The sequence below is a fragment of the Somniosus microcephalus genome, chromosome 10, assembly GCF_052327205.1.
Source record: "Somniosus microcephalus isolate GS21.2 chromosome 10, FLI_Smic_1.0, whole genome shotgun sequence".
NCBI lineage: Eukaryota > Metazoa > Chordata > Chondrichthyes > Squaliformes > Somniosidae > Somniosus > Somniosus microcephalus.
The window spans coordinates 108,418,926-108,444,920 of NC_140996.1; the positions used below are offsets into that span (position 1 = coordinate 108,418,926).

Consider the following 25,995-nt stretch of genomic DNA (forward strand, 5'->3'; position numbering starts at 1 on the left):
ATGGATAAACCAAAGGGCAAGAAACGGGTTCAGTGGGCCCTTGGCATGGTTAACTACCTAGGAAAATTCATTTCAAATCTAGCAGTGAAAACTGTTCATCTGAGAAAACTGCTGCACCAAGAGACAGAGTTCCAATGGGGACATGAACATGAGAGAGAATGGAAGGGGCTGCTACACATTCTAGCAAGTGAACCCCTACTGAAGTTCTTCTGCCCTAAAAAGAGGACAGAAGTGTCCACAGATACCTCTAAGAATGGATTAGGGGCTGTCCTTCTACAGGAAGATGAAGGAGATTGGCGACCAGTGGCGTATGCGTCACGCTCCATGATGGCTACAGAGTGCAAATCGAGAAGGAGTGCCTTGGCTTGGCATTTGGGTGTGAAAAATTTCATACCTACATCTATGGTCTTCCCAAGGTTATCCTAGAAACGGACAATAAGCCACTGCTAGGGATCGCAAAGAAGAATCTGTGTGACATGTCACCACGGATACAACGCCTAATGATGAGACTTCAATGTTACGATTTTGAGCTAACATATGTGTCAGGGACACAAATGTTCATTGCAGACACACTATCCAGGGCTGCACCTTACGCCACACAAAACAGTGAATCAGAAGAGGATGTGGCTCTTCATGTGGATATGGTCTACGCAGCATTGCCCACCACACAGGAACAACCATCAGTGATAGTCACAGAGACATCAAAGGACCCAGTCCTGAGTAAAGTAATGAGAAATCTTTAAGAGGGCTGGAAGAAAGGGTCATGTAAACAATATTATCACATTCAGTCTGAGCTCTCTGTGGTCAATGGATTACTGCTTAAGTGTGACAGGATAGTAGTGCCCACCTCTATGCGACGAGAAATGCTCAACAGGATACATGAAGGGCACCTGGGTGCAGAAAAGTCAAAAAGGCGAGCACATGAGGCACTCTACTGGCCAAACATGAACTCTGATATTGACCAGTTGATCAGCGAGTGTGCTACATGTCAGGAGTATCACTACAAGCAAACAAAAGAGCCCCTCATTACCACAGAGCTCCCATCACAACCTTGGGAAAAGGTCGGAACTGATATATTTCACTATGAAGGAAAAGACTATTTGTTAGTTATTGATTATTATTCCAATTACCTGGAGATGTCTCTCTTGTCCAGTACCACATCAAGAACTGTGATAACTCACCTGAAGTCAATCTTTGCCAGGCAGGGCATCCCTCTAACCCTGGTCTCTGATAATGGCCCTCCCTATGCCAGTCATGAGTTTCAGTCATTTGCTTTAGAGTATGAGTTTAATCATGTAACCTCCAGTCCGCTCTATCCTCAGGTGAATGGAAAAGCGGAGAGTGGGTACAGATTGTGAAAAGACTATTAAAGAAAGCACAGAGCAACACTGACCCATATCTGGCCCTGATGTCGTACAGGGCGGGCCCGCTAGCAAGTGGCAAGTCTCCAGCTGAGCTCTTACTGGGTCGGAAAATCCATACACGACTTCCCAGTTATGTCACACCTGACCACAGAGATGAGGTGTGGGCAGGCAAGGCTCGGAAACTACAACAGAAACAAAAAACACTTCATGACCGCACAGCCACTACATTGGAGCCTCTACAGGAGAAGGATATAGTTCGCATTGAAGGGCCTGAGTCATGGCCTAAAAGAGCTACCGTTCTACAACAGGTCGCCCCCGGGTCATACAGTGTCATGACAGAGAACGGCAATGTGTTTCGCAGAAACAGGAGGCACCTACTGAAAACCACAGAGAACTTTCAGCCTCAGGAGGACAGAGAGGATGACGAGATGAGGGAAATGCCACAAAGAGACGAGATGAGGGAAATGCCACAAAGTGACGAAGGACACAATAGTGATAATGTGACAAGGGACCTGTGTGGTACAGACATGAACTTAAGGGATACAACTGGGGTGGTTCAGCAAACACCCATTCAGCCATGCAGGTCACAGCACACCAGAAAGCCTGTAGTTAAACTTGACCTGTAGACAGGGATTGATAAGACTGTAAACAGTTAATGGACTCCTGGGTGTGGGTAAGGTTTATACCAATGGTGTAGTTACACTGACTGTTTCTATATGACGTTAACAAGTGTTCTATGTGTTATGTTATGTTATGTTGTGACTGTGTTATGTCTTCACTGAAGGGGGGAGATATATGGATAACCGTAGCTGTCGTAAAGACAGCGGGGTTTGATTGACAGCTGGCTGATGGCTGACGTCATATCTGGGGGCGGGAGCGGACGCCATCTTGGCCATGCTTGAGGTACTGGACTAGGAGACACAGAGTCAGGACTGAATAAATGGCACTCCACTACAACTGCTTGGGAGACTCGTAATTACGTTATTAAGATAACATTACACCCCACCCCCAGTCTCTCTCTCTCCTCCCCCACCACCCCAGTCTCTCTCTCACTCTCTCTCCTCCAGGCTCGCTCTCCCTCTCTCTCTCTCTGAAGGCCACAAAAATGTTCATGTAGATAATCAGAGCGACATTCTAGACAAAAGTTCTGAAGGCTCCTTTGGTATAGTCACTGATTTTTGAAAGGGGACCCAAAGGCCTCAGGCTCAGGTCGGCCCCACTTCCGGCTTCCTCGTCTATCCGAGTGCGCACGCGCGGTACAAACAGGCCAGCATGTGCAGAGGGAGGCAGAAAATGCCGTGCAAATAATCACTCTGGAAATAAACCCTTTTCTTGCTTCTAGGGAACACAGAAAGTCTATAATATGAAAATAACTGCAAGCCTGGTCAATGGAACAATGGAAATTGCTAATCCTCCTCGATGTGGAGTAGTTGATCCCAAAGACTTCAATTTGTTTCCAGATCGACCTAAGTTTGAACGGAATGATCTCACCTACAGGTATGGTTCTTGTCATGTGACATGCCCTGTTCATTCAGTAACATTGGTCGATTTTGCGAGGATCGGTCTCAGTAGCAAGTACATGAGGCACAAATGACGCAGCCTATCCATCACTTAGGCACTAGGCTTACTCTGTGTCCGTTCCACTTAGCGCACTCTTCAGCAGCTGCGTAGAACATGTGGCACTGAGTGCCTGCACTCTTGGCATGGGCAGGCTCGTTAAGACCCAGAAAATTATGTAAAATAACCGATGGCTTCAATGCAACCAAAGCCTTGAAAACTGTATTCCAGTTGCTCATCGCCCTTATAAAAGGCCACTGGTCTACATGTCGATATAGCCATTTGTCTCCTCTAAGAGGCAGTCTTCTTGGTAGGTGTTGGAATAAAGTTTCTACAAAGTAATATAACAAATTTACAGCTTTTGTGCTTTTTTATGGGATATAAATGTTTGAAGCTGCACCTGATCTCCAATCTGAGAGTGTTTGACAAAGGCACTCTAAATGTCCAGAACCACAGTGGTATGCATGTCTATCTCACCAGGCAAACCACTCTTTCCACTGGTTCTGGAGGAGAAAGAGGAGGCTCAGAAAAGACATACACACCAAGTTCATTTCCACCTTAGGCGCTCAAGATTTAGCCGTCCTTTCCCTGCCCCCAAACCTTTCACAATGCCTGGCACACCCTCAAATGTACTTAGAAAGTGCCTGTGCTGAGCTTCCAAACTGAATTTGTAGGCAGGCCCTTTATACACAATGGCCTAGAAATTCAGTTGGTTGCGCCAGCCATTAGCGCCTTAGGAGGAGTAGATGTCGGGCGCTAGGCGGGTAGCGCCCGGGCGCAGCGCGAACTGCGCCTCGCCCCAACTTCACTAGAGATTTAGCGGCGGCGCAAAGTCTTTGCGCGCGCTCAGCTGCGCGCGCAGATCATGACGTCACTTCCTCGTGCAACGCCCTTTGTGCGCCCCCAACCGGAACTTCAGTGGCAACGCCCCATTGTGCGCCTGGCGCCCCTAGCGACTTTAGAGTGGAACGGTGCTCAGCCGATGCGGGGCGCGGGGGGCGCAAATTAAAGGGCACTCCTCCTGCAATATAAAAGGCTGCCATTTCGCAGCACACCTTCTTGCGAAACGGATCTTTGGAGAGAGACCAAGGTAGATAGCTTTCTGCATTGGCCCAGCACTCGGACAGGTACTTGTGGCTTCAGGCCACAGCTTTCCACTAGTCTTTGCCTTCATTGACATCTCATTGTTTGCCAGCATATTATGGGGGCTGCAATGGGTGTCAACGCTAGCTTTCTCAATTACATCCAAAGGGCTCACAGACGCCGTGAGAGAGTGGCAGCCCTGGCTAGATGGAGAGGGGGCAACAGGCGTCGGCAAAGGAGGCCTTACCCACCCAGGGTATACCGCCAGCAGTTCTCCTATCTCAACATGTCTGAGGAGCAGTGTGTTTGGAGGCTGCGATTCAGAAGGGACGTGGTCACAGAGATCTGCCAGCTGCTTGGCGGTGATCTGCAGCCACAGCTGAGGAGCAGGACGTTTCTGTCGGTGGCAGTGAAGGTGACGGTGGCTCTCCACTTCTATGCCACCGGCTCCTTCCAATCCGCTACTGGGGATATTGCCAACATCTCCCAGTTCGCCGTGCATTGCTGCATCCGCCAGGTCACCAATGCCCTTTTCAAAAGGAGACGTCAGTTCATCTCCTTCTCCATGGCCCTTGCCAAGCAGCAACAGCGTGCAATGGGCTTTGCAGCATTCGCGGGCTTCCCCATGGTGCAGGGCGCCATTGACTGCACGCATGTGGCTTTGCGGGCACCTCTGGAGAATGCCGAGGATTACCGCAACCGGAAGGGCTACCATTCGCTGAACGTAGAGCTGGTGTGTGACCACAGGCAGCTCATCCTAGCTGTCAATGCCCGCTTTCCAGGCAGCAGCCACGATGCCTTCATCCTGCACCAGACTTCTGTGGCAGACATGTTCCAGGCACAGCCTCACCCATGAGGATGGCTTATCGGGGACAAAGGCTATCCTTTGTGTACCTGGCTGAATACCCCGCTCCGTGCGCCCAGCACCCCTGCTGAAGAGGGATACAACGAGAGCCATCAAGCGACCAGGAACAGCATCGAACAAACAATCGGCATCCTGAAGCAACGGTTCCGCTGTCTGGATCGTTCCGGTGGAGCCCTCCAGTATTCGCCGGAGCGAGTCTCCCATTTCGTGGTCGTTTGCTGCATGCTGCACAACCTGGCTATCCGCAGGACTCAGCCACTGCCACCACAGATTGGAGGACCACCTGAGGAGGAGGAGCAGGAGGAGGAGGAGGAGGACCAGCACAGGAGGGAGGCAGAAAGTGCAAGGGCCGCCCGTCGCCGGCTTATTGAACGTCGGTTCTAGGCCCCCTCTCAGGGACTGGCTTGTGCCAATGTCAGCAGATGAATGTAGCCGCTCCACAAGCCCTCAGCCGAGCAGGGCAACCAGGACTTAACCAAAAAACCATGCACACTGCAATTTAACAACAATAATTTATTGAAAACCTCTGCCCTTCCCACATTACATGCTCATGTGGAGAAGACCCCTCCAAAAACACAAAGCTACCAGTCTCGGCCTTACAAAAAGAAAGAAAGACACCAGTCTCGGCCTTACACAAAGAAAGAAAGACACCAGTCTCGGCCTTACACAAAGAAAGAAAGACACCAGTCTCGGCCTTACACAAAAACAACTGCACCAGTGCCGGCCTTACAAGCACCAGGCATTTGTGCATACCTCTACTTTTTGCCCTGTGAGGGCGATGCCTTGCGCATCCTTGCCTGCCCCCTGCCCGCCCTGCTGCTCCTCCTCAATGGGAGCCCAGTGGCTGCAGCAAGACTGGGGGAAGGCTGCTGAGGGGCAGATGGCGAGACGGCAGATGCCCTTGGGGGTCGGCCTGCACCAGCTCTGGCCTTGGAGTGTCCGGCTGCTGACTGCTCCAACTCTGGCTGGGCGGCAGCAGTCTGTCCAGCAGCTCGTGGCAGCTGCAATGGCGGAGTGGCAGTGTCGGCTACAGGAATGGTGGCAACCTGGCAGATCGCAGGTGCTCGCTGGTCGCCTGACACATTGGCACTCGCACGGGCCAGCACTGCAGCATGCGCAGCAAACAGCTGAAGGACAGACTGCTGGGCTGCTGCTGCGCGGCGAGTGCCCTGGCGATGCCTGGCTGATCCAGCGAGGGTGGCAGCAGTTAGTGCCCGTGTGGCCCTGGTCTGTGTCCGCATGACACCAGCCAGTGAATGGATGGCACGACTGAGCACTTGGCTAGAAGCCGACTGTGCTGCCGCGAAGTCCTGCAGACTCCTGGCCTGTGCTGCCGCGATGTCCTGCAGACTCCTGGCCTGTGCTGCATTGAATTGTTCCAGACTCCTGGCCTGTGCTGCACTGAATTGTTGCAGACTCCTGGCCTGTGCTGCCCCGAATTCCTGCACACTCCTTGCCAGTGACTCTATGGAGTCAGGCATCCTTGCCACTGCAGCCATGAGCTCAGTGTGCCTGCGCTCAGCCTGGACGGCCATTTCCTCTAGGAGGCGCACCTCCTCTGCGCTGACCGTCGCAGGACTGGAGGCCGCACTCACCCTCTGGGGAGAAGTCCGCCGAGCTTCCCCACCCCTCCCGCGTTGTTGCAGGCCGCTGGGCCCCGGAGCTTCAGTCTCCTCCGACCCTTCCCCCCGGCTCCCCTCCAGGGAAGACGTGTCCCCTACATCGCCATGGGCTGGCGCGGCTGAGGGTGGCACTGATGGGCCGGCTTCCTCTTCCTCCTCCTCGTCTTCCGAAGGGCTGACAGTGGCAGCTTGAGGGCCCGCCTCCTCACCTGGCAATTCACCATCTGAAAGCAGGAAGGCACAAGAGCAGCTTTAGAGTGAGGACAGGGCGGAAGCGAGGGAGGCATGAGTGGTGCCATTCACCGCATTGGTCGAACAGTGGCAAAGGATGCTGATCTGATGCGCAAGTGGAACGAGAGAGGTCCAAAAGGTGATGCCCTTACCATTGGTTCCCAGAACAGGGTCGGCATCTCCACTGGCGACGGGGCCAATCAGCCGGCCTCCCATAATGCGCTCCACATGCTGGTCGAGGTCGGAGAGCTCTTTGAGGTCAGGACGGCCTCCCCCGGTCTCAGTTCGGTTGCGCCGGTTGTGCGCAACCTTGGCCTGCAAGAGAAAGGACGGCCTCTAAGTACAGTGTGAAGCCCTGATCTTGTCTGCACTGCCTCCCATGGTCGAATAGCTTGTACAGTGTGAAGCCCTGATCTTGTCTGCACTGCCTCCCATGGTCGAATAGCTTGTACAGTGTGAAGCCCTGATCTTGTCTGCAATGCCTCCCATGGTCGAATAGCTTGTACAGTGTGATGCCCTGATCTTGTCTGCAATGCCTCCCATGGTCGAATAGCTTGGACAGTGTGTAAAGTGCTGAATGTGCAATTGATTTTCATGCCAGTCCCATAGCTGCTGGATGAGGGCTGGCCATTAGGGCTTTCAGGTCCCTTTGCCCATAATGTGAGGTGCACATGCAAGGATGAGGAGGACACTGGAAAGGGTACTCACCCTGACAACCCGAGTGAGGTCGTTGAACTTCTTCCGGCATTGCACAGGACTCCTGGCAACCACGCTGTTGGAAGACACCCTGTTGGACACCTCCCTCCAGGCTTTCCGGTAGGCGCTGGGCAGCGGCCTCTTGCCACCTTCTGGGAACAAAACATGGCGCCTGCGCTCCACTCCGCCAACCAGCACCCTCAGGCCACCGTCGCTGAAGCGTTGCGCTCTCTCCCTGGCCTTCTCCATAGTCCTGGGCGTTGTACAGGTGAAGCTGAAGTGGTCAGGCCTAGGTTGAGGGCTGCAGTGTGCAGGGTGTGGCAGGCAAACAAATCCACTCTCCCCCTTTATGAGATGACCGGCGCCAGAGTGTCTGCCGTCAATCAAGAACTCGCCGCACCTGCGCTGCGCCCAGCCTCGGGGCTATCGCTCAGCAGCGCCGGCTTAGCGCCAAAAGATAGTCGTGCATCGCCTGTTTTTGCGCAGCAGCAACCTCTTGGGGCGATGCGACTGAATATCAGCGAAGGGGGCGCGACTTTGCGCCGGGCGCAAACTTTAGCGGCCACCCGACTTTACTGCCCCAAAAGTGGCTATACTGAATTTCTAGGCCAATATATATTAATGATCTGGACGAGGGAATTGGATGTAATATCTCCAAATTTGCAGACGACACAAAGCTGGGTGGGAGGGTAAGCTGTGAGGAGGATGTCGTGAAACTCCAGTACGATTTGGACAGGTTGGGTGATTGGGCAGAAACATGGCAAATGCACTATAATGTGGATAAATGTGAGGTTATCCACTTTGGTGGCAAAAACAGGAAGGCAGATTATTATTTGAATGGCAATAGATTGGGAGAAGGGGGAGTGCAAAGAGACCTGGGTGTTATTGTGCACCAGTCGCTGAAGGTAAGCATGCAGGTGCAGCAGGCGGTTAAGAAGGCAAATGGTATGTTGGCCTTCGTAGCAAGAGGGTTCGAGTAGAGGAACAAGGATGTCTTGCTACAGTTGTACAGGGCCTTGGTGAGGCCACACCTTGAGTATTGTGTGCAGTTTTGGTCGCCTTACCTGAGGAAGGACTTTCTTGCCATGGAGGGAGTGCAGCGAAGATTGACCAGGCTGATACCTGGGATGGCAGGAATGACGTATGAGGAGAGATTGTGTCGATTGGGCTTATACTCACTGGAGTTTATAAGGTTGAGAGGGGATCTCATCGAAACCTATAAAATTCTGTCAGGCCTGGACAGACTAGATGCAGGAAGGATGTTTCTGATGGCCGGGGAGTCCAGAACCAGGGGTCATAGTCTAAGGATAAGGGGTAAGCCATTTAGGACTGAAACGAGGAGGAATTTCTTCACAAGAGAGTGGTGAACCTGTGGAATTCTCTACCACAGAGGGCGGTGGAGGCCAGTTCATTAAATATATTCAAGAAAGTGTTGGATATATTTCTTGAGGCTAAAGGGATCAAGGGATATGGGGAGAAGGCAGGGACAGGGTACTGAATTTGGATGATCAGCCATGATCTCATTGAATGGTGGAGCAGGCTCGAAGGGCCGAATGGCCTACTCCTGCTCCTATCTTCTATGTTTCTATGTTTGCGGTCTGAATCCCCAGGCTCAGCATTTGAAGGAAACTTGGGGCTAGTTCTCCTGTCAACATTCTTCCTCATTTTTGCTCAGTGACTCACATAGTGCTCCCCCTGCAACTCGCCAGCTGAACCCCCTGATTGGATGCTAATGTTTGCAGATGACACAACATTTGGAATTATAGTGAATAGTGAGGATAGTGATAGACTTCAAGTGGACATAGACAGGATGGTGGAATGGGCAGACATGTGGCAGATGAGATTTTACGCAGAAAAGTGCGAAGTGATGCATTTTGGTAGGAAGAACGAGGAGATGCAAAATAAACTAACGGGTACAATTCTAAAGGGGAGCAGGAACAGAGAGACCTGAGGTATATGTGCACAAATCGTTGAAGGTGGCAGGGCAAGTTGAGAAACCGGTTAAAAAAGCTTACGGGATCTTGGGCTTCATAAATAGAGGCATACAAAAGCAAGGAAGTTATGTTGAACAGTTTTAAAACACTAGTTCGGCCTCAACAGGAGTATTGTGTCCAATTCTGGGCACTGCACTTTAGAAAGGATGGGAAGGCCTTGGAAAGGATACAGAAAAGATTTATAAGTAGGGTTCCAGGGATGAGGGACTTCGGTTACTTGGATTGACTGGAGAAACTGGGCTTGTTTCCTTAGAGCAGACAAGGTTGAGAGGAGATTTGATAAAGGTGCTCAAAATCATGAGGGGCCTAGACAGAGTAGATAGAGAGAAACTATTCCCATTGGCGGAAGGGTTGAGAACCAGAGGACACAGATTTAAGGTGATTGGCAGAAGAACCAAAGGTGACATGAGGAAAAACCATTTTACGCAGCGAGTGGTTATGATCTGGAATGCACTGCCTGAAAGGGCGGTGGAGGCAGATTCAATCATGGCCTTCAACAGGGAATTGGATAAGTACCTGAAGGAAAAAAAATTGCAGGGCTATGGGGAAAGGGCGGTGGAGTGGAACTAGCTGAAGTGCTCTTGCAGAGAGCCGGCATGGGCTCGATGGGCTGAATGGCCTCCTTCTGTGCTGTAACCATTCTATGATTTTATGATTCTATGATTCTGTAGAAGTGACTGGCGCAGGTGCTGTGAGGTGTTTTCTGAAGGACAGATATTGATCTCAGACACAACTGCGTACGATCAGCATAATTATTTCTTAGGGTTTTCGAACAGTGATGTGTTTGACTTTGTCTCCACACAGAATAAATAAATATACAAGTGACTTACCGCAGAAGGCTGTGGATAATGTTTTGAAGCAGGCTTTCAAAATTTGGAGTGATGTTACTCCATTGACATTTACAAAATCAACATCCGCGGCAGACATTGAAATTACTTTTGCTGCTGGAGGTATGTTCAAACAAGAAAATTATCAGTAAAAACTGCAAATGCTGGCAAACCAAAATAAAAACAGAAAATACTGGAAATACACTGTAGACCAGTCAGCATCTGTAAATAGAAAAGACAGGTTGTGATGCTTCAGGTGCATACCCATCATCAGTCTGAAGGCTAAGAGATAAAACAGGCCTTCAGTCTGATGAAGGGTTAACCTGAAACACGAACAGTGTCTTTTTACAGCTGCTGATTGGTCGACTGTGTATTTCCAGCATCGTTTTTTTGTTTCATACGTTCAAACAAACGTTTACGATGTTTCCATCCTTAGCTGCCAAATATTCTTTACTGACATATCTGTTCAATACTTCTTGCTAGTGCATGGCGATTTTTTTCCATTTGATGGACCCTCTGGGACTCTGGCCCATGCCTTTGCTCCTGGACCAGGCCTTGGAGGTGATGCTCATTTCGATGAGGCTGAAACTTGGACAACCGGATCTAATGGTAAATGTATTTCACTATTATTTCAAACTCAATGAGCTAAATTTCTCAAGTCCTTGTTGAAGGAAAGCACCCTCTGCTGTCAACAGTGCATTTTTGAAATTCATGGGCAGGTTGCTTGCCACCAGCGTGGATTTGAAATTTAGATGAATGGATAAACATATTGAAATGTGATGTATTGCTCTCTACCTTGCAATTATTCTGTGGCAAGAACTGTTATGTCCGTGTCCTTCAATAATCAGACAACAGACTGCAGGGAACGATTCAACAGGTGTTTACTGAATGAGGGTTACTCTAGAACTAACTGTACAGATCACTATTCAGGGTTTATATACAGGTGTGGTCACTGCCGGTACTACAGTATACAGGAGCTGTAGAAAGTAGTTCTCCCCTTAAAGGTACATACATTACAATTCCTCCCCTTTTAGATTAACAGTACCATAACACTCATTTAACAATTAAATAACAAACTAATTACAATTAACACTTTTAACATGCAACATTAACTGAAAATAGTCTATTTATAAATTCAGTCTTTCGGGAGGCTTCCTGATCCTTTCTGGATAGCGCCTTTCCCGAGTGTCTTGCTCTTGGTGCGGAGGCGATTCTGGCCCCCTGTCGTCGGTTGGTTCATCAGCTTCCGATGCTATTGTTTCTGGGGTAGATGCTACCTGTACGTCGGGTTCATCACCAGGTACGTATGGGCGAGGCATGGGGTTGACTTGTTCCTGTGACTCTAGGATCTGGTCAGCATGGTGTCTCACGATGCTCTCCCCAACGTCCACTGTGTACATTAGTGGGCCCTGCCGTGTGCATATCATTCCTGGCTGCCATTTTTCTGTTCGGTAGTCGCGGGCCAAGACTGGTTGCCCTACATTGAAGTTCCTTGTTGGCTTCTCATGGATGTGCTGGAATTGCTTACTCTCAACATCTCTTCGTACGTTTGGTCTGAGCAATTCCAGGCGAGATCTTAACCTTCGGTTAAAGAACATCATGGCTGGGGCCTGGTTCGTGACTGCATGTGTCGCATTCCGGTAGGCGAACAGGAAATTGTCCACCTTGTGCTGCAGCGGAATGTTGTCATTGTACATAGCCTTTATTGCCTTCTTAAAGGTTTGTACGAACCTCTCAGCCAATCCATTTGTGGCTGGATGATATGGGGCGGATGTGTAATGCCTTACCCCATTCCTTTTCATAAATCTTCGAAACTCTTCGGACACAAACTGTGGTCCGTTATCAGAGCAAATCTGCTCTGGCAAGCCGTTCCTGGCAAAAATGGTCCGTAGGACTGCAATAGTTTTCTCCGTGGTGGTGGAGGACATTTTGATGACCTCAGGCCATTTCGAGTGCGCATCCACGGCTATTAAAAACATTGAGTCCATGAATGGACCAGCAAAATCAATATGCACCCGTTGCCATGGAGATGAGGGCCACTCCCATGGGTGTAGAGGGGCATGTGGTGGTGCATTTTGGGCCTCTGGCATCCTGAGCAGCTCTTTGTCAGGTCCTCGATTTGCTGATCGATCCCCGGCCACCACACATAAGCCCTAGCAAGGCTTTTCATTTTCAACCCTCCCAGATTACGTTTATGAAGCTCATTGAGCACTCTCTCCCTTAACTTGGGTGGAATTACCACTCGGGATCCACACATCAAGGTCCCCTGGCACACTGACAGCTGTTCTCTTCTGGATGAGAATGCTGGCAACAGTGAGTCGCCATGTGCTGGCCATCTCTTCACCGTCAAATCATATACCCGAGACAGTGTCGGGTCATTTCGGGTTTCCTTTTCGATTCTAGTCGAATGCAATATTTCAACAGGATCCACTGCTCGTGCTTCCTCCGCAGTAGGCAGTGGCAGGCGTGATAGCCCATCAGCGTTTCAATGCTGTTTCGTGCCCTTATATTCGATTTCATATTGGTGCGCCCCTAGAAAAAGGGACCATCTTTGTAGCCGTTGTGCAGTCATCACCGGAACGCCCTTCTTTGGATTAAAGATGGAGACAAGTGGTTGGTGGTCAGTCAGCAAGGTGAACTTCTGCCCGTGCAGATAGTAATTGAACGTTTTCACTCCCCACACTAGGCTGAGGGCCTCCCTGTCAATCTGGGCGTAGTTACGCTCGGCTGAGGTTAGTGATCGTGACGCAAAGGCTATTGGCCTCTCTGAGCCATCCGAGAATTTGTGCGACAGCACCGCTCCAATGCCGTAGGGTGACGCATCACATGCCAACCGAATTGGTAATGCCAGGTTGTAATGGGCCAATACCTCTTTGGATGTGATTAGTGTTTTGCTCTTCTGGAAAGCTCGTCTACATTCGTCACTCCACTTCCATGGCACCCCAGTTTGCAGTAAGGTGTTCAGTGGGTGTAGTATTGTAGACAAATTTGGCAAAAACTTATGGTAGTAGTTTACCAGCCCGAGGAACGACCTCAGTTGTGACATATTTTCCAGTGCTGGAGCCTTGACTACTGCCTCAATCTTCTCTGGGGACTTATGTAACCCCTCTTTATCGATAACGTGGCCAGAATACGAGATCTGTTTTATAAAAAACTCGCATTTGGTGTGGTTAGCTCGGAGCCGATATTCCTGCAATCTAGTGAGCACCTGCTCCAGGTTGGCAAGGTGATCACTGTCATTTTCGCCCGTGACCAGGATGTCATCCAAATAACACTGGGTCCCTGGGATCCCTTGCAGGACTTGTTCCATTGCCCTCTGCCAAATAGCCGGAGCTGATGCTACCCCGAATACCAGCCGGTTGTATTGGTAGAGACCTTTATGGGTGTTGATTGTGAGGTATTTTTTTGATGCTTCATCTACCTCCATTTGCAGATACGCCTGGGCCAGATCAATCTTAGTGAAGCGTTTCCCTCCAGATAGCGAGGCGAAAATATCTTCAATCCGCGGAAGTGGATATTGTATGGTGTGAAGGATCGGGTTCACTGTACCTTAAAGTCCCCACAGATGCGAACCTTCCTCGGTTCCCCAGGCGTGCTGCTCAACGACTTTTTCATCACAGGGACAATGGGTGTAGCCCACTCGCTCCAGTCTACCTTGGACAGTACACCTGAAAATTCCAGACTCTCCAGCTCTGCTTCAACGGCTGGGCGGATCGCATAAGGTACCGGTCTGGCCTTAAAAAATTTGGGGCTTGCGTTTTCTTCAGTTTTAATCATCGCTGTCATGCCTTTTAGTGTTCCGAGTCCTTGCTGGAATACTTCTTTCGCGTCAGTTAGGATCTTTGACAGTCGCCCAGGTGTGACGTCGTCATCCTTTTTGTAAGCCACAGTCAGTGCCTGTATGGAATGCCAATCTAGCTGTATCTTCCGGATCCATTCATGTCCTAGTAGTGGTGGTCCTCCATCTGGCCATACATATAGGTCCATTTTTGATGTTTCCTTGCCGTTATATATAATGTTCACCCTTATTTTTCCTTTGGGGTAGACTTTTTGCCCCGTATACGTCTTCAAGACAATCTTTGGAGCTCTCAAGAATATATGTGAGAATAGCCGCTTGTAGTCCCTTCGGTTTATGACTGTTAGGGCTGACCCTGTTTCCAATTCCATTTTCACTTGGACTCCTGCTATCTTGAGCGTGACCCAGATAGTTTGGTGATCCTCCGTTTTGATCACATTATGTAGTTTCAGACAACCCAGCTCGTTGCTTCCGGAGTCTGTATCACTCTTCTGTTCGTCTGAACTACTCTCCGTCACCTTATGTACCTTATTGTACTTCTCCTGTGGCGATTTCTTGCTGCTGGTTTTCTTTCCCGACCTGCAGAATCTTGCTATGTATCCTACTTTTCCACACTGTCTGCACACTTTGTCCTTGAACCAGCAATCATTATGGTCGTGTGTTGTTCTGCCGCAGTGATAGCACTTCACTGTTCCGTATGACATTTCATTTGTGCCATATTCTTGCGGCCTCCGTTGTATCTCTGCAGCACCCTGTGCTGCTGCTTCGTGTGATACTGCAATGCTTAAAGCCTTGTCCAGCGTAAGATCCTTTTCTGATAGAAGCCGTTTCTGGGTTCCTTCACTTTGAAGCCCACACACAAACTTGTCCCTTAAAGTATCTGCTAGTCCCGTTCCAAACTGGAAGTGTTTCGATAGCTTGCACAGTTCCGTTAAATACTCAGCATTATTTTCATCTTTATGCTGGTTCCTTTTGTGAAACTTAAATCTTTCTGCTATCAGCAGCGGTGTGGGGTTTAAGTGGTCCTGTAGGATTGACACTATGTTTTCAAAATCCTTTTCTACTGGCTTCTCTGGGGTTACTAGGTTTCATAGTAGGCCATACATTTTTGCACCCATTGAATTCAACAATAACAGCGCTTTCTTGTCATCTGGCACTTCATTCGTCTTGCAGTATACTTCTATGCGTTCGACATATGTCATCCAATCTTCGACTTCATTGTCGAACGCTGTGATACTGCCACTCTTCGGCATTTTTGGGTGTGGTTAGACTGGCTTAAAATGGCGTCTCCCGCGCTTTCCTTCCTTCCCCGCTGCAGCTTAAAATGGCGTCTCCCGCGCCGCTGCCAATGCCGCTCTCAGTGGTCCTCGTGGCAAATGGCGACGCCCTGTGGGTTTCGTGCGCTGCTCCTGCACTTCTGCCAATGCCGCTCTCTGCGGTCCTCATGGCAATGGCAGCGCCTTGCATTTTCCTGCACGCCTCTCTCCCCCGATGACGCTGCTCGGCCCTTGAACACCGGCTGCGCTCTGCTCTCTCTCGTCCCTCTCCCCCGTTGATGCTGCTCGGCCCTTGAACACCGGCTGTGCTCTGCGCGCTCTGCCCTCTCCCTCTCCCCCGTCGACGCTGATCGGCCGTTTTCTGTGCCGCTCGGTCGGGCTCTAGCCCATCGCTGTCCGGGAAGGGTCTGTGCAGTACCTGTTGCCAGCCTGTTTCGCTGGACCACCGTGACTGGAAAGCCAAGCCTGGCTCTCGACAGCCTCCCCTGAGATGCTCAAATCTCCGCTGGATGACTGGGCGGTTGCCCGTGGTCGACGCCTGTGCTTCTGGACTCGACCTTCTTCCACTGTTCTCCAGGAGCGAACCCCTGGGAGGTGATGCAGAGTTGCAGGTAGGTTCGAACTTGCGCATCGCCACTGTTATGTCCGTGTTTCTTAATGTTGTGTCCTTCAATAATCAGACAACAAACTGCAGGGAACAATTCAACAGGTGTTTACTGAATGAGGGTTACTCTAGAACTAGCTATACAGATCACTACTCAGGGTTTATATACAGATGTGGTCACTGCCGGTACTACAGTATACAGGAGCTGTATAAAGTAGTTCTCCCCTTAAAGGTACATACATTACAAGAACCACCCTGGAATGCAAGGGAATCTGAGCTTTTATAACCTTGAAATTACACTGTGTTCTTATTTCATATTAGTGCTTAATATATTTGCATCAAATTCCTATGTTCTCTCTTCTAACACAGGCATTAACCTGTTTAAAATAAAGTCGTCTTTAAAATAGCACAGAGCAATTTGACCCAAACATAATGGACCGCAATCTGCAATGGGTAATAACGGCACATTAACAGCATTCTCCATTACTTCTCCTTTGAAACTGACCACAACTTTAGGATGTAGCGCATGCGCATCTAAACACAGAAATCCTGAAGTTGCGATCAGTCATTAACTGCTCTCATACTAGCTGCGCTGTGGGCCCGCCATCCCCCCATAGCCATCAGTGTAATCAGTGAAACTGACGAACACTTGGGGCAGGATTTTCATTGGGCTGTGGAGGCGGGATTGGAGGCGTGTTGGGGGGTTAAAATCCCAAAATCGGGGGGCATGAACCTATCCCGCACCCAACCTGCCTCCATGCCAGTTTCAAAGGAGGCGGGTACCCGACCCGCACTGGGACCTGCCTCCCCGAGGCGGGAAGGGGATTAGTGCCAATTAATTGCCTGTTAACAGTGCCGGGGGTCACCGTGGCGGGTCGTGACCCCATTCTTGCTTCCATCCTGCTGCAGAAATGGACTTTGCGCGAATCAGACCTATTAAGGCCACCCTGCATGTTACCCAGCCCTATTAAATGGTGCGGGCCTGATGACATCATCCGTGACGTGTTTTTAGCCAGGATATTTAAAGAAGCTATGGCCACATTGAACTTGAAGGTTCATCTAGGAGTGTGCAGTCACTGCACTGGAGGTGTTGATTGTTCCAAACACTTGGAAACATGACTGCACAGAGGACCAACTTTTCCAATGTAAAATTTTGCGCATGCACGTAACTTTGAATGGGCCGGCAGACCATTAAAGGGACTGCATACCCAAATGTAAAATTAGGAGTAACATGGGTAGGAGGTATCCATTCCATTCTGCCCAGGTATAAATGGCATCACTTATCACCAGATACATCACTTAATGAGGTTCATGCAGGTTATGCACTCTACCTACTGTCAGACTGCAAACCTGACATGCAGCTTAACTTCCCACTACATCATTTACATTCATTTCAGTAATCACTGAGACCACTCTGGAGGCGTTGTCAACTCCCTCTGCCTGTAACAACTGGAAAAGTAAGAGTGCCATGAATCAAGTGCTCTGATCTCAGTGTCAGAGCTTTAGGATCTGAAAATTTACCTTATTATTTTCAGATTGAATTGCCAGCATAAAGTATGTTCAACTGGTAATCGGCTTGTTTTCATTCCTGTGGTCACTTTCTGATCCATTTGAACCTGGATCACTACAAGTGTGTGATGTAACCTACCTGATACTTATTGATGAGAGGCAGTAGTCTCAGTATCATCACTGTAAATTTGTTGATCTGTAATTTTAGAATCAATTTCAGTAGCAACATAGAAAATTGACAGAAGAACTAAGATATCATGCTTATAACTAATGAAAAGTTTTGCATAATCTTTAGTTTAAGCAGGTTTGAGCACAATACTTTAACATTGTTTTTCTAGGAATCAACTTGTTCCTTGTTGCTGGCCATGAGTTTGGACATTCTCTGGGACTCGATCACTCTAAGGATAAAAACGCTTTGATGTTTCCCTTCTATGAATTTGTGAACACAGATGGGTATACTCTTCCAAAAGATGATGTTCGAGGAATCCAGGCTTTATACGGTACCCAAAACTTGTGCATCCCAACCTCCCTTTGTCCCACCATTGGTTGCAGAGCCTTTTACCCGCCTTGCTTTATCCTCTGGAATTCCCTCCTCAAGACACTCCTCATTTCCACTTTTCTCTCCACCTTTCAAACTGCCTCAAAACTATTGTCAACCAAGCTTTTGTCACTGCTCCTAATTCCTTCACCTTGTTTGGTGTTTGTTTCCTTCTCCCTTTTATCAATTTTGGGGTAAAATTTCCGCAGGTGTTCTCTCAATGTCTTGCCATAACCTCAGCAGATGATCAGTGGAAACTTCAGTGTAACAGTGGAAACAGTTCTTTGTGCCATTTTTCTGTGGTTTATGCCAACTTTCCACTGAAGTTAAGCAGGAGTTCTGGAGAACCCCCACGGAAATTCCAGCTCTTAAAGCACCTCAATACATTTTCTATGTTAAAAGTACTATATAAATGCAAGTTCTGCTCATGTTTTTGCAGTGCATTTCAGTCCATGCAAGACAGGTGTGTTTTGAATGTTGAATGTCAAAGTATGACAGGTTAATGAATTATTTCTTCAAGTTTTATGATATGAAAATAAATGTTATAATACACCAATTTTGCAAAATATGTTCAAATCGAGTGACTTAAAAAATGGTAGAATATTCCAGCAACATTTATAGCCCAACAGTTAATACTCATGAGTATGAAAATGAATTTAAAGTGAAAATAGACCTTTCCTTCTATGTGCCAAATAACTATTTACATTGTAATAACTTTTTCCTTTAATTCCACATTATAATCATATCTCTTTATTCAGGACCCGCAATTGCGACAACACAAGCACCAACTCAGCCTCCAACACAAGCACCAACTCAGCCTCCAACACAAGCACCAACTCAGCCTCCAACACAAGCACCAACTCAGCCTCCAACACAAGCACCAACTCAGCCTCCAACACAAGCACCAACTCAGCCTCCAACACAAGCACCAACTCAGCCTCCAACACAAGCACCAACTCAGCCTCCAACACAAACAACAAGCCAGCCTCCAACAGAGGAACCACCAACCTGTGACCCAAACCTGTTCACGGATGCTGCCTTAAGAATACAAAGAAATATTTATCTTTTTAAGAATGGGTAAATAAAGTACTTTTTAAATCTCATGTTAGTTTTAAATTATGTATATTTCCACAGCTCAACGAAAAAATAATTCAGATGCGCCGATTTTAACTCCCAGCAGCGAACGTTGCCACCTACACTCTCTTGCTGAGATGGTCAATAGTCGGACGCTGTGGGAGGGGGAGGGCGAGCAGAAGCTCCTGCTGCTCCTGGTTCCACCAAAAAGAGTTAGATATTTCCCAGCCCAGTTTGTGAGCGGCCGCCAGCTGTCGCTTTAAGGACCACTAGTTAGACCGCTCACTGCCCGGTACCAATGGACAGAGTGTGCTCCACCCATTTGTACCGAAATTTCAATTGGTGACCTATCTACATCATTCGACCCCGATTTGAATAATTTAATGAGTCGCCACCTGATTCAGGTGGCACTTGGGCTGCCCTTGTGAAGGACCAGGCAGTGGGCAGGATCAGAGCGGGAATGGGATGGGAATTGCAGTGGTCTGATTTCAGGGCTGCTACCTCCCCCTTTCCACCCAGTGAACCTAATATCAGCCATAGAGCGCCAATAACATGTCTGACCTTCATTTTAGGCTGTGTAAAAGTGAAAAGACCGCAAGCAACTGGTAGCAAGCTAAAAAAATAGTGCAACATCTTTGCTATAAAAAATCAAATTGCTAGAAATATAGTAGCTGGATATTTGCCAGCAGGATCCGCACATGATGAAGGTTAAACCCAAAATGTTAACTTTTTTTTTTCCTTTTCAGATGCTGATGGCTCTGCTGTGTAATTCCAACAATTTGTTGTTTTTAGTTCAGATTGCTAGCAGTTGAAGTTTTCTTTTTATGTATAATGCCTTTTCTGCGACTGCTTTCTTTAAATGAGGCTATTAATTTAATCAGTTTTTAAAATCTGCAGTAGGGTCATTTATACAGGAACATTTGTATGTGTAACAGCATCATAAAGAACTAGTGCAAAAGATCGCAGAAACTCGATTTGCGCTGGATGTAATTTGCGCTTGAAATTCCTCGATCTTATGTAGAGGTTTGGCTGATTTCAGGCGAATTGCGCTAAAGAAATAGCACAACATAGCGGAAACTCCATGCCAAGATGTTTACAACTTTGCTACACAAAGCAACCATAGAGTCATAATGGCACAGAAGGAGGCCATTTGGCCCATCGAGTCTGTGCCGGCTCTCTGTAGAGCAATCCAATCAGTCCCATTCCCCCGCTCTATCCCCATAGCCCTGCAAGTTTATTTCCCTCAAGTGTCTATCCAGTCTCCCCTTGAAAACATAAAAGTGTCTCCACTTCCGTCAGCAGAGAGTTCCAGGTCCTCACCACTCGCTGCGTAAAAAAGTTTTTCCTCACGTTCCCCCTGTATCTCTTGCCCAGAACCTTAAATCTGTGTCCCTAGTCCTTGTACCATCAACTAGTGGGAACAGCCTTTCCCCGTCTAGCCTATCCAAACCTGTCATAATCTTGTAAACATCTCTCAAATCACCCCTCAACCTCCTTTGTTCTAAGGAAAACAAAGCCAACTTCTCCAACCTGTCCTTGTACCTAAGATCCTCCATCCCCGGAACCATTCTGGTAAATCTCCTCTGAACCCTCTCAAGGGCCTTCATATCCTTCCTAAAGTGTGGTGACAAGAACTGGATGCAATTCTCCAGTTGTGGCCTAACCAGCGCTTTATAAAGGTTCTGCATATCTTCTCTGCTTTTGTACTCAATACCTCTATTTATGAAGCCCAAGATTCCATATGCTTTGTTAACCACTCTCTCAATATGTTCTGCCATCTTCAGGGACCTATGCACATTAACTCCCAGGTCCCTCTATCCCTGCACACTCTTTAAAACTGTGCCATTAAGTGAATATTGCCTCTCTCTGTTCCTTCTGCCAAAATGCATCACCTCACACTTCTCTGTATTAAATTCCATCTGCCACTTGTCTGCCCATTCTGCTAGCCTTTCTATGTCCTGTTGCAGTCAATTGATATCATCTTCACTGTTTGCCACACCCCCAAGTTTGGTGTAATCGGCAAATTTAGAAATTCTATTCTGTATTCCAATATCCAATCATTTATATATATCAAAAAATGCAGTGGCCCCAGCACTGACCCTTGGGGAACACCACTGTCTATATTCCTCCAGTCTAAAAAACAGCCATTTACCACAACTCACTGTTTTCTGTCCTTAAGCCAATTCCTTATCCAAGCTGCCACTGACCCATCTATTCCATGAGCCTCAATTTTGTTAACCAGCCTTCTATGTGGTACTTTGTCATACACCTTCCGAAAATCCATGTGGACAACATCCATTGCATTCCCTTCATCAATCCTCCCTGTTACTTCATCAAAAAATTCAATTAGATTTGTCAAACACGATCTGCCTTTTACAAATCCGTGTTGGCTCTCCTTAATTAGCTTAAACCTCTCCAAGTGCCCGTAGCAAGTAGCAAGACCATAGCACGTCTTCCCCCATAAAGACAAATTATAGAATATTGAGGTTATTTCTGAGTATATACTGACAGCTGTTGTCGTTTCCAGCCATGAACACCTATGTAGAAAATGATTCCATCAAGTTCTGCACCAGGATAACCAGTGATGCAATTTTGTTCATTGTTATACAGGTTCTATAGGAATGCACGGTCTTCAAAGGTAATCTCAGTTGACGTCACTTGGCCAAGTCTCCCATCAAATATCGATGCTGCCTATGCAAGCGGGAGGACAAATATTTATTTTTTTACTGGTTAGACATTGCCTATTTATTTACTTTTAGTAATAAATCGATTAGTATGTTAATAATAGTCTATTGTCTACGATGCATAAAAGTCATACACCAATTATAGTTGATTTGGATTTTTCTCTATTTTAAAAAAAATCAAGCATAATGTCTGGGCCAAATCCTGCTGGAGTATGCACCATTATTTAGACTTTTTCCTTCACCGTTAAATTGAATATAATTTGTGCTGTAACTTGCTGGAAGTGAGAGCTGATAACAGCGTGACAAGGGCAACACAGCATCTGGAACCTTAGTGAAATTTTAAATTTTAAAATCTGTAAGAAGAATTTACTGCATGCAGAAATGAGACTCAACAGTTTAAATTGTTCTCTTTCTGGGCTGGAGAGATTGATTGGCATTGCATTAACAATGATCAAGTTGTTAAAAGTGTACTTATGCTGTTAATTGTGAGCCCTAACTTTCTGTGGCGAGTTTAATGGGCAATTAATGTGCAATCCAGCAAGTTCTTAAAAATAATGGGGAAGCTGAGGTCGAGATGCCTTTTGTGTGAAGCAAATGGCGGAGCGGCATGAATCGACCAGCAAGTTCTGGAGATTCGCAACTCTCAGAGTGTCTCTTAACCCCCTGAACTTGCTGGCTGATTTGTGCATTAATGACGGCGTGTGTCCTGAACTCGCCATTTTTTTTCCAGGATGATTCGGCCCAAGAGTTTACTCTTCCTAATTCAAAGTTGTTTAGTTCAAATTATCTGATAATTCGCATTTTTAAACACTAAGGCCTAGAAATTGGGTTGGGTCGCCAAAGTGGCGCAAAAGTCGCCTGAGCGCAGGATTTAGCGCAGCGTTCGAGGCTTTAGCGATCGTCAGATATTCAGTTTCATTGCCCCTCGAGGGACACGGGGCGAGGCTCGAGGCGCTCCGCGTCCCTCTTAGGGTGCTGAAACTGAATATCGCAGCGCAATGTGCCGCAGCGCCGCACGCTGCAGCACGGCATGCTGCGGTACTGCAGGCCTTCCTCCCATTGTTAAGGGGGAGGTGCCTGCAACAGCGCGATCCCCGCTCATGAGTGCTGGCAAATGCGCCCGTCACCAAGGAGAAGTGCCGGGCTCTCGGGAAACAGCTGGCAATGCCGGGGGGGGGGGGTGGGGGGGTTAGGAGGCTGGGGACGGAGGTGCTGGCAGGCGGTCGCCGAAAAAGGCGGCCGCCCCGCACCTCCACCTTAACTTGCGCCGCTGCCGGCACAGTAAGGCCCCGTGAACCGGGTGCGGGTAGCGAACGGCGCAACTGCGGCATTCGCTACCAAATATCGCGAACGGGGCGCGAATGGGGCGCTGCGCACACCGATGATGTCATCGCTGGCGGCACAGCGCAAATGCCTAACGCCACCATTAGCGCCCCTGCTGAATATCGCGGGAGGCGCAGCCAGTGGTGCTACAGCCACTGACTGCCTCTTTAGGCGCTAACAGGTGGCGCTACTCACCCAATTTCTCCCCCTAAATTCCCACTTTCCTGTACCATCTACAAAGCTTAATTCAAATTTTTGGATAACTATTTTTTAGCACACAAAATGACTTTGAGTAGGCTGTTGCAGAAAATACTCTTTAGACCTTAGTATTTGCAATATTATCATCATCCTTCCAGTAATGATTTTCAAATTATTAGAGGATGCTCCTCCTCATTGTTGTTAATAATATGGGTTATTCCAAATATTGTTAGCACAACGGAAGTCTCTGTTTGTGTGCCATCACTGGAGGTCAATCAATCTGCGTCTGTGAGTATCACAATTATACACAGCATGATAAGATCTGTTTAATATAAAACTGTGTGAGAGGATTGGCCAATCATTTTGCGATTATTTTTACAATAAATTGCTCTTCACCTTGCAGGATCTCAATACTGGCGTTTCAGAAGGACTGTTCTGAGATCAGGGTACCCAAAGCCCATCTCTGACCTTGGTTTTCCAAGCAATGTTAATAAAATAGATGCCGCAATGGGTGTAGGTCGTAGAAGGATACTGTTCTTTGTGGGAGATCAACTCTGGCTGTAAGTGCTTTCATAACTTTTTCTATCTTTGACCCATTTTCTGATGCTTTTGCTGCTGTTTGTTTCCCCAGAGATCATAACATAATGTACCATGTATTTTCTTATTTAGTTATAATCAACGTAGAAATCGAATGTTCCGTGGATACCCAAGATCAATAAGCAAGTACTTTCCACAAATTTCTAATAACGTGGATGCAGCTTTTACATATCGAAGTAAGTGTGCACTTGGTAGAGAAAGGTAACTTATAGTTTAATAACAGTGGTAAAATTAAAATAATAAAATCAGTGTGGAAGATGTAAATAAGATGCAGCTGGGAGATTTAAAAGGATTTCTTTTAATTCAGTAGTTTTAAATTGAATGGATTTCTTTACATTAAGAATATAAGGGCAGTTTTGTTGCGCAAAACCCGATCTATAGGAACATGGGTCACAAAATTGTGTGAAGAGGCCAGATTGAATATTTATCATTGGAACATCAGGAGTGTCACAAATCAGAGGATCCGAGCGCCATTTCTCTGATCTGTGCTCCTATAAAGCAAGGCTCCATTCCAGCAGCTGAGCCTCACAACATCAGCCCCATCAAGTCACCTTATGAGGACATCATTTTCTCTCTTGTCTTTAAGAATTTATATTTTTTAGAATACTGGGGACTATGTAGTACATATTCGTAATATAAAAATGTTGCATTTAGCATGGATTTCCTGTCTGTCACAATTCAAGTGTTGCACTCAAATCTTTGTGCCACACTTCAAAAAGGTACAAAGAAACAAAGGAAATCTTCAAAAATACAAAATACTAGAGACAGAGGGAATCATTTTAAACTCAGCCACCAGGTGGGCAACTGATAGGAGTGAGTTCCACACCGCTTTCACCTCCTGTCCGATTTTACTCTCCATTGACTTTAGTGGAGGGTAAAATCGGGCGGGGTGTAAAACGGACGGCCGATCTGATCCCGCCAGTTTCCCACCAGGCGGCTCAGGTTAAAATTGTCCCAGTATGTCTGCAGTCTCTGAATAAATGAAAACACCCACTGTTGACTTAACAGCAACTAGATTTTACAGGCTTAAGAAAATGCATCGATACTTTAGCATTGGGGTCGATTTTAACTGAGCCGTGAGGCGGGCTTTGAGGCATGCGGGGGGTTAAAATCGCTAAAACTGGCAGGCGGGACCCCCCCCGCCTGGTTCCCTACCCCGAGCCATTGTAACCCAGGCGTGTCTGATGGTCCCAAATCAGTCCCACCTCCAAAAGGCGGGACTGGTCTTTAAGGCCCTTAATCAGCAATAATTGGCCTTTAAAATGCCATTTTAACAGGCCCTTGCATTTTTAACCCTTTTCCCACGTAAAACACGCCTGGTGGGGATCACGCTTGTGAAACCTGGCATGAACACTATTGGCTTGCTGACTACCAGCTGCAGGTCAACCATTAAATAGTAGATTTGATCAGTCATCATTTGCAGGTGGCAGGACATTGTTGTTTCAGGCCTGGGGCAACTTTACCAGGCTTAACCACATCTGTGGAAGGTTGGAGCCTTACACACTTCTCCAGTGTGAACTCCTGGGAAACCCTCTCGCCACCCTCACTCAGCACTTCCTCAGCGGAGGCATAAGCCAGAAGCATGGGAGCGATTTTTCTCCTTCCCTCCTTGGCATTAGAGGAGCTCGAACACCAGGCGCGGCAGCAGCAGAACCAGGAACAACAGCAGCACCAGCAACAGCAGCAGAAGCAGGAGCGACAGGCTGCTGCTCACCCACCTGAGGCAGCAGAGGCCAGAAGGGGCCAGCCAATGGAAGCCCATCAGCGCAGGAGATACCCCCCAAACAGGGTCTACAGACACAGGGGCAGCACGGTGGCATAGTGGTTAGCACTGTTGCCTCACAGCGCCAGGGACCCGGGTTCGAGTCCGGCCTCGGGCGACTGTCTGTGTGGAGTTTGCACATTCTCCCCGTGTTTGCGTGGGTTTCCTCCGGGTGCTCCGGTTTCCTCCCACAGTCCAAAGATGTGCGAGTTAGGTTGATTGGCTATGATAAATTGACCCTTAGTGTTAGGGGGATTAAATACGTGGGGTTACGGGGATCGGGTGGGATATGTGTCGGTGCAGGCTCGATGGGCCGAAATGGCCTCTATCTGCACTGTGGGGTTTCTGTGATTCTGTGACTGAGCAGCAGTGCCAAAGGCGGCTCCGACTTTCG

At 47.9% G+C, this 25,995-nt stretch overlaps 1 protein-coding gene across 1 annotated transcript; it reads left to right on the forward strand.

Annotated features, from left to right (window-relative positions):
* LOC147111620 (stromelysin-1-like) lies at positions 1–24,647 on the forward strand. Its single transcript, XM_085998283.1, has 10 exons — positions 1–27; positions 2,707–2,861; positions 10,217–10,362; positions 10,723–10,848; positions 17,764–17,925; positions 18,866–19,040; positions 21,648–21,766; positions 23,646–23,802; positions 23,912–24,015; positions 24,559–24,647. The coding sequence occupies exons 1-10, from the start codon at positions 1–3 to the stop codon at positions 24,645–24,647; spliced, it is 1,260 nt and encodes a 419-aa protein (XP_085854409.1).
* The last annotated feature ends 1,348 nt before the right edge of the window (positions 24,648–25,995 follow it).

Bases quoted from the DNA above. Each gene is read 5' to 3' on its own strand.
- LOC147111620 (XM_085998283.1), top strand. From the start codon at position 1: ATGGATAAACCAAAGGGCAAGAAACGG. The intron at 10,363-10,722 runs GTATGTTCAAAC...ACTTCTTGCTAG, and splicing joins AATTACTTTTGCTGCTGGAG to TGCATGGCGATTTTTTTCCA. The intron at 19,041-21,647 runs GTAAATAAAGTA...ATTGTTATACAG, and splicing joins ATTTATCTTTTTAAGAATGG to GTTCTATAGGAATGCACGGT.